The following is a 16,619-nucleotide window of genomic DNA, read 5'->3' on the forward strand; positions in this document are numbered from 1 at the left end:
AATCTTCATGAACCCTGAACTCTCCATTTATCGTCATTATAGACAACCTGACCAACCGCTTTCTGTATGTTTGGACTTCATTCAAATGTTTCTCATATAGGCTGCGTTCGTAAATTCGCACAGAGCGCCGGAGCACACACTGAGTTCAACGTCATAAAGGGAAAAAATAATTTGATTGGACGAGGCATTCCATGAGTGAATTGAGACAGTGCATACCAGTTTTCTCTCTCTCTCTCTCCCTAGGAAAGAGACAACACAAATAACCAGAATCCTTTTTTTATTTAGAAACGGGTCAAATACATTTCAAAGTCAGTGAAGTGCTTATAGTCTAACACTCTGGAACTCACAATGAACACAAAATAAAATGCAGGATTAAATAGGTTAAATACATGAAGACAAAATGAATAATCAAGAAAGTAAGTGCTCAACTTAGGAGGCCATTTAATCTGGGCCCAACATCGTACACCAGGGGTACCTGAGAGGCACGGCCTGTCAACCTACTGTCTCTTTCCCCAATAAAGCAGAAAACTAATTTAAAAGAAACATCCAACAACAACTGCACGTATGTTAGTTTGACATAACTCCCAGACTGGATACAGCACTTATACCTTCTAGTCCACAAGTAAATTATTAAACGATAGGTAACATCTAATATGCATATCTTTATCACTGATCTAAGAAAGTAACGCCTACAAAAGAAGAACAGGTCAGAGGTCATAGTCCCCATGTCCTCTGCAGTCTGACCTCCCACAACAACCTAACGCTTCAACTTTGAAAGAATTTCCGATCCGACTTTCAGGAGCATTGGGGAAAAAAAGACTCTCGATATTGTGTATGTATGTATATGTCGGGGTTTTCTTTTCCACCCGATTAAAAGAAGCAACGACGCACGCGTTTTCATTCAGCGACAGCGAGGAGAACCGCGTTAAACCCTACGGACACGGCCGGACCCACTCAGAGACGGTTAGATCAGATCGGCTACGTTCATGGGCATCTCCTCCACGGTGGTGTTGTAGAAACTCTCAATGTCGCGGAGGATCCGCTTGTCCTCCTCGGTAACAAAGTTAATGGCCACGCCCTTCCTGCCGAAGCGGCCGCCGCGGCCGATCCTGTGGAGCAGAGAGAGAAGCACGTTACAACATGGCGGCAGGATCAGGAGAAGGCAGGGGATGGATGTAGTCCTCTACCAGTACTAACCTATGGATGTAGTTCTCTAAAACTACAACTACCCATACTAACCTATGGATGTAGTTCTCTAAAACTACAACTACCAATACTAACCTATGGATGTAGTTCTCTCGGTTGGTGGGTAGGTCATAGTTGATGACCAGGGAGACTTGCTGCACATCGATCCCACGGGCCTGGAAATGAACACACATTATATGCCTGACGCTTTTATCCAAAGTCATTTACACAACAGTTACGTAGTTCCGAACCAAGTAATTTGATTGGACAAGAGGCATTCCATGAGTGCCGATATCCAGTATAACAGCACTGGGACTTTTAACCAGTGGTGTGCCGTCAGGGCCAGCAAGGCCTTCTCTGCTGGCCTAAACATCATCAGAATATACATTTTATTTAATATATTTTTTCCACAAATATGTATGAATGATTCCCCATAGTCTATTCTCTTCATTTCATAGCTTTCCTCTTGGTTGCGCTGCTTCCAGTCTCCAATTGAGATTTGGAGGGCTGGCCTTTATGTTAGAGCTTTTATCCAATCAAAATGTGTTGCTAGGGGGCTCCCAAATCTGCCCGCCTTCACAACAGACGGTGCCGCGAATTCGACCTGTAACTTCACGTTGGAACGAGAAAACCTGTGGCGTTCCTAGTAAACCTACGTAGATGCGAGCAAAATCAACAACGGCGCCTGCTGGAAGGCTCAATCTGATGTCAGCACCCAGCACGTCTTTTGATTGGATACGCACTATTGAGATGCGTAGCAAGGTAATTTGCGTATCTTTATACCGTCTGCAATCAGCTACAATGGCGGAAGGGGGAGAAGAGGCAGATGTGGTGGCAGATCTTAAAACAACGCCATTTTCTAGAAGAACTTTCCAGGAAAAGATAGACATTATCAGAGAACGGCCAACCCCGACTCTTGCGAGCCTTTCTCAGCGGGGAAAAGGGTTTGTCCGGCACTTTCAGATCGCTAACTACGAGCGGTACCCCTGGCTCACAGGCTCCGAAAGGCACTGCAAATTGTACTGCTGGCAATGCCTGCTATTTGCAACAGATCGATCGGGTGTTTGGAGCCACACTGGTTTTGCAAACTTGAGTTGTCTAACCAAGGGAGCAACGAGACACCAAAGCACGGCTGGGCACTTACAAGCAACGGTGCTTTTGAACACCTTTGGGGACACTCGAGTGGATTTACAGCTCAACGAGCAAGTGCGGAGGGAAACGGAGCTTCACAACGAAAGGGTGACCAAAAATAGGGACATACTGAAAAGTCTGATCGATTGTGTCCTGTTTTTGGGTAAACAAGAACTTTCATTTAGGGGACATGATGAAACCTCCGAGTCCACAAACAGAGGGAACTACGTTGAGCTTCTTTCTTTTCTGGCTGAAAACAACCCAGATTTACATTACCACCTGTCCACAAACAAAGTGTTTACTGGGACGTCAGGCAAAATACAAAACGACCTGATTTTTGCTATTTCTGAAGTGATGGGAGAAGAGATCAAAATGGAGATTAAAAGGGCACCCTTTGTCGCTATTATGGTGGACGAGACGACAGACGTGGGTAATGTAGCACAGCTGGCACTTGTCCTGCGTTATGTGACGGACACAGGTGTCAAGGAGCGGTTTGTCAGATTTGAAGACGTTACAAGCGGCAAGCGAGCTGATGACATTGCCGCTCTTATTTTACGTTTCTTGGAGGAATATGAATGTAGCCTGGATAAAGTTGTGGCACAGTGTTTTGATGGTGCAGCGGTCATGGCATCTGGACTAAATGGGGTGCAGGCTAAAGTTAAGGAGAGGGCACCTATGGCCTTATTCATTCACTGCTATGCACATCGACTCAATTTAGTACTGACTCAAGGGGCCTCAAAGCTTAAAGAATGCAAGGTATTTTTTGCCAGCCTCAATGGCCTTGCAGCATTTTTCTCCAGATCCCCTAAGCGCACCCAACTGCTGGATGACATTTGCAAGCGTCGTCTTCCTAAGGTTGCACCAACGCGGTGGCAATATACCTCGAGATTGGTCAATGCAGTCTTTGAGAAGAGAGTTGCCCTCAAGGAGCTGTTTGACCACATACCAGAACATCATGATGAGTATGATGGGGATACTGTGCTTAGCGCTCAAGGATTTCATGCACGTCTGGATGATTTTGAGTTTTGTTTTTTGCTTGAAACATTCAATGATATTTTTAAGCATTCAGATGTGCTCTTTGCCATACTCCAGAAGCAAACATTGGATGTGCAATTCTGTCTGACCAGGGTGAACGAGTTCTGTGACACAATTGAGCGAGAGAGGTGCCGGTTCAGACAAATCTACGAGGACACAGCGCGCATCTCAAGTGGTCCGAGCGCACGCAGAGGCCCACGTACAGCACAAGGAGATCGCGCACACTACCAACAGCTCCACAGCAATATTCTGGACAACATTCTTTGTCAGATACGGAACAGGTTCCAAGACCACGAGAAGTTAATGTTTCTCTCCCTCCTCGACCCCCAGCACTTTCAGACCTACCGGATGAAATTCCCGCAAACAGCCTTCTCCAGCCTAACACAGAGTCACGGAACACTGTTCGATCTGTCCCGGCTAAAAACAGAACTGACTGTAATGTATGCCATGACCGATTTTGAAGGGAAAAGTCCGACTGATCTCCTTCATTTCCTTAAGCAGAAAAATCTGAGTGAGACCATGGGGCAGCTTTACAGTTTGGCATGTGTGGCAGTGACCATCCCTGTGTCCACTGCTTCGGTCGAGCGGTCATTCTCGGCCTTAAAGCGAATTAAAACGTATGCCAGAAATGCTACTGGACAGACTCGGCTTTCAGCATTAGCTTCCATGTCAATTGAAAAGCACTTATTGATGGAGCTGAAGCGTACAGATAAACTCTACAACAGAGTAATTGAAGTATTCCTGAGGAAAGAAAGGAGGATGGATTTTGTTTTCAAATGAAGTTGTTATGGTGAGTACAAAGCATTTTATTTTTTATTTTATTTGTATATATTTTGTCATTTTATTTCGTTATTTCATTTTATTTTCGTTTCAATATTAACGAATTAATATATAGGTAATTAAAATTCATTTTATTTTCGTTTCAATATTAACGAATTAATATATAGGTAATTAAAATGACAAATATAGGCTTATAAAATAAATGTTTGATGCGTCTGTTGCAGGTTGCAAGAGATGTGGAGATTACGTGGGTGGCGCACGTGAATCAGCTGTGCAGTAAAAGTACTCAAGGAGACTTGTTGAATTGTTTTGTCACGTTTCTTGACGATAAAAGTGCCCTTTATTTAAACGTTTTGACAGTATCCAAGCGAAGCGATCTTAAAGATCACACTCTTCATTGTAAATGCGGATTTATTGATTAAAAATGCTTCGGAAATATTAATATAACTCTGTTGTACTTGTCTGATTATGTTAAGGTGATGCAACGCCCGGTTATACTGTGTTTCTGTCTAGTTTCTAGAGCCATGGCGTCATAATGATGGTATTAAGAGGTAGAATAATTCAGGTAGGACTGTGTCGGACATCACTGAAGGCCTAGGTGTGAAATGCACCGCCCGCCACTGCTTTTAACTATATGTAGCCCTTCGTCGCACAGGTGTTCTACTAAATGACCGTTAATTAGACAACATTATCAGATTATCTATCAGGAGGCCTCGTACCTACGACCGAATCACAGCCGTGCTGATATTCAGTATAACAGCACTCCCTCTCGTGTGATATTGCTTCATTACATTGCAGTTGAGTAAATGTTTCCCAGTAAAGTCAGAAGGCACCATGTTGGTTGTTGACTTGGTACTGGGTGTGAATGTTAACAGAGAACTCACCAGCAGGTCTGTGGTGATCAGGACTCTGCTGGACCCAGACCTGAACTCCCTCATGATCACGTCCCTCTCCTTCTGGTCCATGTCTCCATGCTGGAACGTTACAGGGAGGTTATGGTGGAGGGTTGCTTTTTTTTCACATGACTGGTTGGTTGTGAGGTGTCGTAACAGGCCATACACACACTCACAGATGCACACACACACACACACACACACACACACACACACACACACACACACACACACACTCACAGACACAGACACTCACTCACTCACTCAGACACACAGACACACACACTCACACAGACACTTTTTGTGTGCGTCAGAGAATGCATGTGTGTCTCTTCTCACCAGGGCAGACACTCAAGTTTCAAGCGTGCATGAGTGTGTGTGGGTGTGGGCGTGTGTGCGTGTGTCTCACCAGGGCAGACACAGTGAAGTCTCTGGCGTGTGTGGGTGTGGGCGTGTGTGCGTGTGTCTCACCAGGGCAGACACAGTGAAGTCTCTGGCGTGCATCTTCTCAGTCAGCCAGTCCACCTTCCTCCGGGTGTTGAGGAAGATGACGGCCTGTGTGATGGTGAGGGTCTCATACAGATCACACAGGGTGTCCAGCTTCCACTCCTGGAGGGCCGGGGGGGGTTAGGTTTCAGAGGGAAGTCTTGTTTTGTCTATGCTCCCACCTCTCATATAACATCAGTCTATCTAGTGTTCTACATCTATGCTCCCACCTCTCGTATAACATCAGTCTATCTAGTGTTCTCCATCTATGCTCCCACCTCTCGTATAACATCAGTCTATCTAGTGTTCTCCATCTATGCTCCCACCTCTCGTATAACCCCAGTCTATCTAGTGTTCTCCATCTATGCTCCCACCTCTCGTATAACATCAGTCTATCTAGTGTTCTCCATCTATGCTCCCACCTCTCGTATAACATCAGTCTATCTAGTGTTCTACATCTATGCTCCCACCTCTCATATCAGTCTATCTAGTGTTCTACATCTATGCTCCCACCTCTCGCTCTACGTTGATGTAGAACTGCTTGATACCCTCCAAGGTGAGCTCCTCCTTCTTCACCAGGATGCGGATAGGCTCCCGCATGAACTTCTTGGTGACCTCCAGGACGTCTGCGGGCATGGTGGCGGAGAGCAGCACCACCTACAGCAGACGGGGGGGCAGGTCCCTGGGAGGTTAACTTCGTTCAGGCTATTGTGTACAGACAGCAGATGCTTCTAGACCTGGAATAACCACCACGACCACAACGACTCAAACCTGGCCTTAGTGGGCGAGTGAAGTTACGGAGTTAAGTATTCGTTGTTATTTAATTTTCAGCGAACCACACGTCTGATGCGTAGCTCTGCGCGCGGGGGGCAGGGTGCAGTGCTGTGAGAGATGATTGATGCGAGTTAAAGTTATGCCAATGAAGTTAAGCCAATGGCGGCTATGTATGTATGTATGTATGTATGTATGTACGCACCGTCCATTTGGTACAGAGCACACTGTATGCCCCCGTTTTTAGAAGTTGTTAGCCCAATAATGGTGGAGTCAAGCGGCCACAAAGGTGTTGGTCTTTGCCCTGGTTCTGAGCTTTAAAACAGTGACTAGGGATGCACTGGTACTACTTTTTCATTGCCGATACAGAGTCCTGAACTTTGAGTATCTGCCGGTATAGATTACCAATCCAATCCAAAACTCCTTTTCTTTTTTAAATGTGAAATTGCTGCTGCCGTCCCTCAAACACTCGTCGGCTGTGCAAATTTCGCAAGAACCAGTTGTTACTGGCGTCTGTCTTAAGCGTGAAGTAGGCTAATTCCAGCAGACCACAGACATGGTTATTGTTGTTGTCATCAGACACACTCGCATATCATCTCAGCGGTGTAGCTGTCAGGTTGACACCGCACGTTTGGCACGTTTTTTTTTACGACCGTTTGTGTCATGGCGTCCGATATAGCATCACCTATCTCACCAGCATCACCTGTCCAATATAGCATCACCTATATCCAGCAAAATGTAATACAATTATAACAACATTATTTTGGGGCCTTTTGGGCCAAAATCGGCCAGACACCAATGTTCAGTACTGGATTGGTGCGTCTGGATTGGTGCGTGTCTAACAGTGACTACAGTCAAAGACTGCTGGGTCCCATGTAATGACATAGGTGGAGACATATGGCAGATTAAAAAAAAGAGACTAAAAAAAAACAAAGTTGCAAAAACTCACTTGGATGTTGGTGCTTAACTTTTGAAAAATCTCATAGATCTGATCCTTGAAGCCTCGACTCAACATCTCATCAGCTTCATCCAAGACAAAATTCTTGATCCATTTAGGAGCTGAGCAGAACGAGAGGAAGTTGTTGTTTACCTTTGGTCACCAGGGTTACTGAAATGTCCAATGTGTGGTGGCATGCTCCCATGGCCATCAGATCTGGGTCAAAACACCATTTTGTTTTTTCTGCTGTCGATAACTTCTGGTGTGTTTGATTTAGATTGCCCATTTCAAAGGGGCAGCCTTAAAAGGAATAGTTCAGGGTTTCTTTTCTATATTAGACCTCATTTTCCACTTACTTGGGAGTGTTTTAGGCTAATCCCGAAAAAAAAAGGAATTCAATTTTTGAGCTTTCTTAGGCTAGCTCTGGGACTAGATTGAGCCATATCCGTGTACATGAATTGGATGCTATACGAATTGATACTTAAAAATATCTCCACAAGAAATTATACAGCCATCTCATATCGTTGTGGGCTATACAGGCATGTCAACAAGAAAACAATCTGTTATTTCTATCTGAACTGAGAAGAATAATTTTTTGCCCTCGGCTTGGAAATCATTTCTACTCCACACTCTGGAGTGTGCAACCTGGTGTTCATTTGAGTGGAACAACAATGGGTTAAAATAAGCCAGTCCACTCTGTTAAAAAAGCACAATTACAGATACAAACATAACAAGTATCTTTCTATGGACCCTGAAAAACTAAATCATGTTTCACATTTTGTGTGGAGACATTTTGAAAGACGTTTTCTGTGGGGTTTTGATAGCGTAACAATGGGCCCATTCATGTCTACTGGTATGGCTAGATGTTAGCCCCGAGCTAGCCTAAACTGGTATGGCTAAATGTTAGCCCCGATGCTAGCCTGAGAAAGCTCAAGAATAGTAATATGAAATAAGTGTCTGGATGAGCCTAGCACAAATGAGGTCCATCATCAAAAAACATGAACTATGCCTTTAATTAAGAAAAGAAACAGAAAAAGAAAGGCCATCCAGTGTGTAGAGCTCTATAAAAAAAGACTTTCGACCCAGGTCTGATACCGTACCAGCAGAACTAACCTCTCTGTTATAGAATCAGACCGTAGAGAGAGTTAATTCCACTGTCAGCGTCTAAGCAGTTCCATGCGTGGCCAGTAGATGGCGTATGTATACTCACAAAGATATCTCCTATTCAACATGTCAAACACTCGTCCGGGGGTCCCGACCACTATGTGAGGCGCCTCCGCCTGGAGCTTCTGCATTTCGTTGCGGACGTTCGTCCCACCGATGCAGGCGTGGCAGGCTGCCCCCATGTAGTCGCCCAGGGCCAGAATCACCTTCTGAATCTGGAAGAAAACAATGTCATGGGTATTTTTTCTGGGTGGGGGCAGTCCCATTCAGATGTGTCATTTTATTGGACAGCTACAGTGAAGACAGACAGGAGAGTCTGCATGTATGTCAGCAGGGCACGGGCCGGATTCGAACCCAGGCCAACATGGGCATAATGTGTGCACTGAAGAGCGCGGTGCTAGACCACTGGACCACCCCAGGCCATGGTGCTAGACCACTGGACCACCCCAGGCCATGGTGCTAGACCACTGGACCACCCCAGGCCATGGTGCTAGACCACTGGACCACCCCAGGCCATGGTGCTAGACCACTGGACCAACCCAGGCCATGGCGCTAGACCACTGGACCACCCCAGGCCATGGCGCTAGACCACTGGACCACCCCAGGCCATGGTGCTAGACCACTGGACCACCCCAGGCCATGGTGCTAGACCACTGGACCACCCCAGGCTATGGTGCTAGACCACTGGACCACCCCAGGCCATGGTGCTAGACCACAGGACCACCCCAGGCCATGGTGCTAGACCACTGGACCACCCCAGGCTATGGTGCTAGACCACTGGGCCACCCCAGGCCATGGTGCTAGACCACTGGACCACCCCAGGCCATGGTGCTAGACCACTGGACCACCCCAGGCCACACAACATTATGGGTTAATGTGGCCTTGATCATGGAAGGAATGTGCAGCATACCTTCCATGATAGAAGGAAGGTTCGGGGGTTAGGGGGGGTGTTTATACTAGGACCCCCGGTGCAGCATACCTTCCATGATAGAAGGAAGGTTCGGGGGTTAGGGGGGTGTTTATACTAGGACCCCCGGTGCAGCATACCTGTTGGGCCAGCTCTCTGGTGGGGGCCAGGACCAGCGCCTGGGTCTCCTTCTGGTTCATGTCCAGCTGCTGCAGGATGGAGATGGCGAACGTAGCCGTCTTCCCCGTGCCTGACTGGGCCTGGGCGATCACGTCATAGCCTGGACAGACAACACAAGACAAGGAAAGGAAAGGAAAGGCAGGGAGAGACAAGCACACAAGAAAGGCAGTGTCAGCTATGGTCAGGGTTCCCACACCTTCTGAAACATCAAATTCAAGCACCTTTCAAGCACCTTTCAAGGACTTTCAAGACTCAATTCCCTCAAATTCAAGGACCCAACACGGCATAATTTGAGACAGAACTAGTTGACGAGCTAAGTAAAAAAAAAATGTAGATCTTTTTTTTATATTCTTTTTTTTAGAGAGAGAGAGAGAGAGAGAGAGAGAGAGAGAGAGAGAGAGAGGGGGGAATTCAAGCACTTCCAATGACCCATGTCTATTTTCATGTCAAGACCTTGATTTCTTTTTCTCAAATTCACAAACTTTCAAGGATTTCAAGGACCTGTGGGAACCCTATAAAAAACGTTCAGGTGTTTTTGAGATATATACAGTATATACATATTTCAGCGGTGGTAGAAATCAGAGGACGGGCTCATTGTAATGCATGGAACGGAATAAGGAATGGTATCAAACATGTGTCTACCTCCACCAGCATCCCGTGGTCGACATCTTACCTTTAATGCACGGGATAATAGCTCTTTGCTGAATGGCGGATGGTTTTTCAAACCCATAGGCATAGATCCCCCTCAGCAGAGTCTCCTTCAGGGCCATGTCATCAAAGTTATCTGTGATCTCAGTCCAGTTGCTCTGGCAACATATGAACACACACACGTGTTCAACGTCAACCAACCGCACCTTGCATAATCTCCAAACATAGACTGAACACACACACACACACACACACACACAAGTGAACAAACAAACACATGGAAGTGAACACACACACACCTCGATGATACCGTCTGGCTCCATCCCTTCAGGGCCCCCGTGGTCGCCATGGTCTCCGTCTCTAGAGATGAGAAGCAGGAGAATAACAAGGCGACAACAGTAACAGTATTCATGCACTACAACCACAGAAGCTGTTACCTAGAACTACTCCCTGAACTACCAAGTGCATGTTGATAACCCGCAGTGAAGCTGTCAGATCTGCTAAGCAGCCGTGGGTAAGCTTGTTTGCGCCATGGTGTGACTGACGGGCTAGTTGTGACAGCTCGCCCCTCTGCCTCACCCTCTGTCACAACAACCACTCTGATCACAACAACGAACAGCTGACTCGAGCACAAGAGAGATCGGTCTCATTGGGGCTGGACTGATATGGATTAATTTGCCATCTATGCCCCCAACGTGTGTCAAAGAAACGGAGGGTGGGTGGGCGGGCACGTAAAAAAAAAATGGAAAAAAAACGTGGGTAATAATAAAAGTTACAAAGTTTGTGCACCAACCCCAACATTGTTTAATAAAGCCCAGCTCGTGTATACCGAGGCATGTCAGTGAGAGAGGTTTATGGTGGTTTCAGGACAGCTGGGCAATACAATTGGCAAAGCTTTGCAAATCAGATCCTAGAGGGCCAGAGCTGCACCAGAACAGCAGGGCAGCCTGTGTGATCCAGTGCGTAGTATGGCTGTGTTCGAAATGGCATACTAGCATACTGCATACTAGCATACTCAATGAGTATATACTGCATACTCAATTAGTATATACTGCATACTCAATTAGTATATACTGCATACTAGCATACTCAATTAGTATATACTAGCATACTCAATTAGTATATACTGCATACTGCTTACAAAATGCATAATAAGTATGCCAATACCAGCCGACCGAAAATCTAGTATACATTTCTTGCATACTCAAATTTCACATACTGTACAGTGTGAACGCACTGCATGCATACTCAAAATCTAGGTCATATCTAGTATGAGTAGTATGCTAGTATGCCATTCCGAACACAGCCCATGTCTCTACCAGCTAGGCTGGCCTGCTAAGAGACATTCGCAGCTGGCTTACAGGATGATTACCAGACATTCTGCTAGACAATTTGCAAGACTAGTGATACCTTAATGATTTATAATTGACAAGTGCATTGACATAATTCATGCGAATACAGTTGACAGTAAAATGCACAATTTAAAACGCGCATATAATAGTAATGCATGGTTATATTACCTGTTATACTCTGCAGACCCGCCAGACATGTTCCGACCGAAGCTTCCAGGGCTCGATGGAAAAGGTAGCGGAGGGAGTGAACAGGCAAAGCGCTTACGACGCTGGACATTCCAATTGGCCGGGACTCAAAACATTTCGGTCACGTGACTACATTAAAGTCGCTTAAATGTTGTATTTGTGACATGAAAAAACATGTTTTGGAAGATATAATATCCACTGTGAAACACAACGTTGTGTGTATGTTATGTACCACCGTTTTCATATCTGATATCACGGACTATATATTGTAGCGGATGAATATTGCAGTAAAAAGGGGGTTGACGTTATAACGGGGTTTTCGAGAAACTCATCCAGGGGTGTGAGCGCACAAACGCTGCAGACAGAAATGCACTTTTAAAGTATGTTATATGATTATATTCATAGAACAGATACGAAAAAGATGAAAGAAGTGATCGTGGCAGTGCATTTCAGTCTGCAACGTTTTGACTGTTCAGGAGGGCCAAGATCTCACTGACCTGAATACACTTCATCCACTGGGTCCCTTTGACTGCAAAATAAGTGTGGTGTTTTTGAAACATATCTTCACATCCACAACGGTCCCTAGTAGCAAACACTGAACAGAAGCTTTACACCTAATATGAAATTAGACAAAGCAGTATTTCAGAATACTCTCATTTATTTAAATGTTTAGCAGTGATGGGGGTATCTTGAAAACAAGAAACGTCATTATTATAGCAGATGTCCATTTCCAACTGAGCAAAGTTGATAGATTGCTGCTGCTTCAGTGCTCTCACTTAAGATGGGACATGAGGAGGGTGTTACGATGGTCTGTGTGCTGTCCTGCTGTCCTGCTGCGAGTGCCGCAGCTGTGACTCCTCTGACTGTTGTAACTGTGGGAGGTGAGACTTCTGTGTCAACTGTGACTCGTGTGTTAACTATGACTCCTGTTTCAGCTGTGACTCGTGTGTCAACTGTGACTCCTGTTTCAGCTGTGACTCCTGTTTCAGCTGTGACTCGTGTGTCAGGCGTGACTCCTGTGTCAGCTGTGACTCATGTGTCAACTGTGATTCGTTGTGCGTTAATAACTGTGACTCCTGTTTCATCAGCTGTGACTCACGTGAGGGCTCTAGCTGTGACTCCCGCGAGGGCTCTAGCTGTGACTCCCGCGAGGGCTCTAGCTGCTGTGACTGATGGAAGTAGCGGCTCAGCAGAGCCCGCACCGCCTTGCCGTGCGCCTCGTCCAGGGATGCGGGGTGGGGGGCCACGTCGCGGGGCTCCACCTCCTCCCCCTGCTCCCCCTCCCCCCCCTGCTCCGCCCCGCGGGTCTCGTCCAGCCACCTCTCCAGACAGGGCTCCCCTTCCACCTCGCACATGTTGTGGAGCACGCAGCAGGCCAGCGCCACAACTGGAACCAAGTCCGACTGACGACAGCAGGTGTTTGTGTTTGCGTTTGCGTTGCGCTCGTGTAGACACTGCCAGCGGGCCACCAGGCGCCTGAAGGCCCCCCGCACGGGGGCCCGGGCACGGCTCAGCCGGGCGTTGAAGGCGCGCTGCTCCGGCGTGAGCCGGACTCCGCCGGGTGACTCCTCCAGGTAACCTTTGAGGAGCCAGGGTCGCAGAGGGAGGCCCGCGTCGCCCAGGAGGGTGTACCCGAGAGTCGGAAACCCACCCACGAGTTTGTGGGGGTGGAGGGGGTTCTGCGGGGGCGACAGCAGCCCCCCCTCCTCCGTGGCCAGCAGGGTCCACAACTCGGAGCTGCGCAGAGCGGCGGCGGCGCTGGAGGTGGTGCCGCCCGGGAACCCGGCGCAACAGACGTCCCAGAACCGTCCGTATGCGTCCACCACGCCCTGGAGCACCACCGAGTGGTCCGAGTGCCTTCCCCCCGCCTCCTCCTCGGTGTTCCAGCGGTCGTTGTTCTCTGTCGTCTCGGCGACCCCGCTCCTCCTCCTCCTCAGCCTCGCGGGCGTGCGGACGATGGAGCCGATGGCGCCCACGCAGCGAGGGAAGCCCCAGCGCGCGTTGAACAGCGCGGCGCTCTCCTCCAGCTCCGCGGGCTCCACGGGCCGCCGGATGTACTGGGGCTTCAGGGCGCTCTCCACGGCCGCGCAGACGTCGTGTACGTCGCGCCTGGTGTCGTTGTCGAGACGGTCCCCCCCGATGGAGACGGAGGAGGAGGAGAAGGAGTCTGTGCCGGTGGCCAGCCACGACAGAGCGACCGCCACGCGCTTCTCCAGAGGGGTGTGACTGTGACGGACGCAGCGTCTCATGGCGGGTCGGATCTTGTCACACAGCAGGCGGAAGGTGTCCTTGCTCATGTGGATCCTGTCCAGCCAGTCCTGAGGCTGGAGGTCCTTCACGGTGTTCTTCCAGAGGGTGGACTGAACCTGCAGGGCTGAGGGGACTTTGCACTGTGTGTGTCAGGGGGGGGGGGGGGGGAGAAAGAAGTCAGGGGTTATTTGAGTTACTGATGATGACGTGATGATGAATTTGATTCTACATTAACAGCAATGACACAAATCTACACCTCGTATTTTAGCACATATGCGTGTACTTATAGGCATATTATGTTCACAGTTGAGTTTTAGCCAGCTGACTACTGCCCACTGGGTCGTTTGTGTTACTCACTGCTGCGCGTTGTGTCTGCATCTGGCGGAGGATGTGCATCCTGTGTCTGAGGTGCCGGTGGATGTGCATCTTTCTCTCCATCAGTGCGTTTCTGATCCTCTCTCTGCGCCTCATGGCCACGAAGGAGAGCCTGGCCCTCCTCTCCGCAGCGATCTGCTGCAGGTACACCTCCATGGCCCGGGCCGGTCTGTCTGTCTGTGTGAGCAGCGCGGATTCAATCAATGCTTTTGGTCTTTGCAGCGCGTTTGTCCTTGTCGGCCACCGTAATAGTGGACATTCGTGCACAAGCATGAGCTACGTAACGTTAGCAACGCATGTCTTTAGTTCAGTTAACAGTCAGCTTATTTGGTGCACGTTTTAAGGATGAGCTGATATTTCGTTAGGAGTTTTTTTTTTTTTTTTTTTTTTTTTTCACACAATATTGTTATTATCATTTTAATATACCAACATCAAAGACGGGACAACAAAAGACAAAAAAAGAGAAACATGGTACCGTAAATATTAATCTTTAGAGCCCTTTTTCCAGACCGTTCCCTAGGCAACACGAACGTGGCTTTTCCCGTGTTTTGTTTTGAAACAGCTCACGTCAGCGTTCCACAGAGCTTCCCATCATGCAGTGCTTCTTTTACCTTCAAAAAACATTGATCGGCTTGCCCAACTATGGGTGCGTTCGTAAACACGCTCTGGAAATCTGCACCAGCACTCACGGAACGCCTCTCGTCCAATCAAGTGACTCGGTCCCTTTATGACGCTGGACCCCGTGTGCCCTCCGGCGCTCTCAGAGCACATTTACGAATGCAGCCGTTGTAGCCTCTAGCTACATGCTAGCTAGCAGACTCATAGAACACCATTACAGGGGAATGACAAGACTACGTTACCTGGATTATCATAAAGACAAGTCGAAATCTACCTGGATTATTATTTTATTGCAGTGTCGGTAAGTGGCTTTTTCACTGACTTGCTAGTTTGGTATCTACTTCAGATAAGATAGCAAATTCTTGACTCCCACACCGGTTGCTTGACTGGTGATTTGATCAGAGAATCTGCCCTAATGTCCTTAGCTATTACTCAAATATGAGATCAATAATTGGAGGTATATAATGAACAGTCATGACAACCAGTTGCACATTTCAGCAGATGAAGAGAGAGAGAGAGAGAGAGAGAGAGAGAGAGACATAGAGAGAGAGATAGAGAGAGAGAGAGAGAGAGAGAGAGAGAGAGAGAGAGAGAGAGAGACAGAGAGAGAGACAGAGAGAGAGAGAGAGAGAGAGAGACAGAGAGAGAGAGACAGAGAGAGAGACACAGAGAGAGAGAGAGTGCGAGTGCCCAGTCATGACAACCAGTTGCACATTTCTCTCTGACCGCCAAGTCCTCACTAGTAGCTAGATATCTACTTCCAGCCACTCTGACAGTTGTGTTTCTGTGTGTGCGGACAGGCGTGTGGAGCTGTCTAGGCAGCTGGACCTCTACCCCCTCCTGAGGACAACCAGCTGGACCTCTCCACCCTCCTGAGGACAACCAGCTGGACCTCGACACCCTACTGAGGACCTCGACACCCTCCTGAGGACCTCGACACCCTCCTGAGGACCTCGACACCCTACTGAGGACAACCAGATGGACCAGGAGTATGAACGTCGTCTGCTCCGGCAGATCAACATCCACAACGAAAACTCCAGCCCCATTGTGAGTCCTCCATTGTATCCATCACCATGTCGTGGGTTATCACCTGGTGTTGAGTGGTTGGGGTTGGGGCTGGAGCTGGAGTTAGGACCAGGGTCGGGTTAGGTTAGGGTACTATTGCCTCAACACATAAATGCATTGGGTAGGCACAGGTCAAAGTCATTTAAAATGTTACCTCAGAAAAGAAAGAAAGAAACCTTTACAATCGTAAAGGGGGGGGGGGGGGTAATTTATTTAGCACGTGAATTATGCTGGACATAAAGAAATAAGGGGGGGGCATATGTTTCATTTCAGGGTTGGGGGAAAAGGAAAGAGGGGGGGGGGTATTTAGCAAGGGATGGGGACAGGGTTGATGTTAGAAGTGGAGCTGGAGTTAGGCTGGGGTTAGGCTGGGGACAGGGTTGGGTTAGGGCCAGGGTTAGGTTTAGGGACAGGGTTAGACTTAGCTGTGAGGACAGGGTTGGAGTTAGGGTTAAGACTGGAGTTAGGGCCAGGGTTATACAACAATTGAAGTTGATTGCATGGCAATAAAACTATTGTTGTTGTTATTATTATTATTATTTTGTATATGCTTTTCAACAACCTGTCATGACTAACCACAATGTTAACTGCTGTGATATCTGCCACAGAAAGCCACAGATGTGATGCGTCACGTGACCCCCAACAGCTCGCCGCTG

General features: G+C 47.7%; 2 protein-coding genes across 3 annotated transcripts in view; one reads left to right on the plus strand and one right to left on the minus strand.

Annotated features, from left to right (window-relative positions):
* Positions 1 to 964: 964 nt before the first annotated feature.
* LOC308172663 (eukaryotic initiation factor 4A-II) lies at positions 965 to 11,666 on the minus strand (the record flags this gene model as incomplete). The annotated part of the gene is made up of 11 exons (XM_080547589.1): positions 965 to 1,109; positions 1,282 to 1,361; positions 5,016 to 5,105; positions 5,496 to 5,633; positions 6,024 to 6,167; positions 7,231 to 7,340; positions 8,429 to 8,597; positions 9,430 to 9,569; positions 10,143 to 10,275; positions 10,417 to 10,477; positions 11,638 to 11,666. The coding sequence occupies 11 exons, from the start codon at positions 11,664 to 11,666 to the stop codon at positions 965 to 967; spliced, it is 1,239 nt and encodes a 412-aa protein (XP_080403715.1).
* Positions 11,667 to 15,876: 4,210 nt separating this feature from the next.
* fzr1a (fizzy/cell division cycle 20 related 1a) overlaps positions 15,877 to 16,619 on the plus strand; it is a gene marked incomplete at both ends in the record, with an annotated part of 8,011 nt that continues 7,268 nt past the window's right edge. For both annotated transcript variants that reach the window (XM_080547240.1, XM_080547241.1), the window contains 2 exons: positions 15,877 to 15,942; positions 16,572 to 16,619. The exon at positions 16,572 to 16,619 is cut by the window's right edge and continues 81 nt beyond it. In XM_080547240.1, the coding sequence (XP_080403366.1) occupies positions 15,877 to 15,942; positions 16,572 to 16,619 (114 nt within the window). The remainder of the gene's footprint in view (positions 15,943 to 16,571) is intronic.

The sequence above is a fragment of the Nansenia antarctica genome, assembly GCF_963989245.1.
Source record: "Nansenia antarctica genome assembly, chromosome: 17".
Classification (NCBI taxonomy): domain Eukaryota; kingdom Metazoa; phylum Chordata; class Actinopteri; order Argentiniformes; family Microstomatidae; genus Nansenia; species Nansenia antarctica.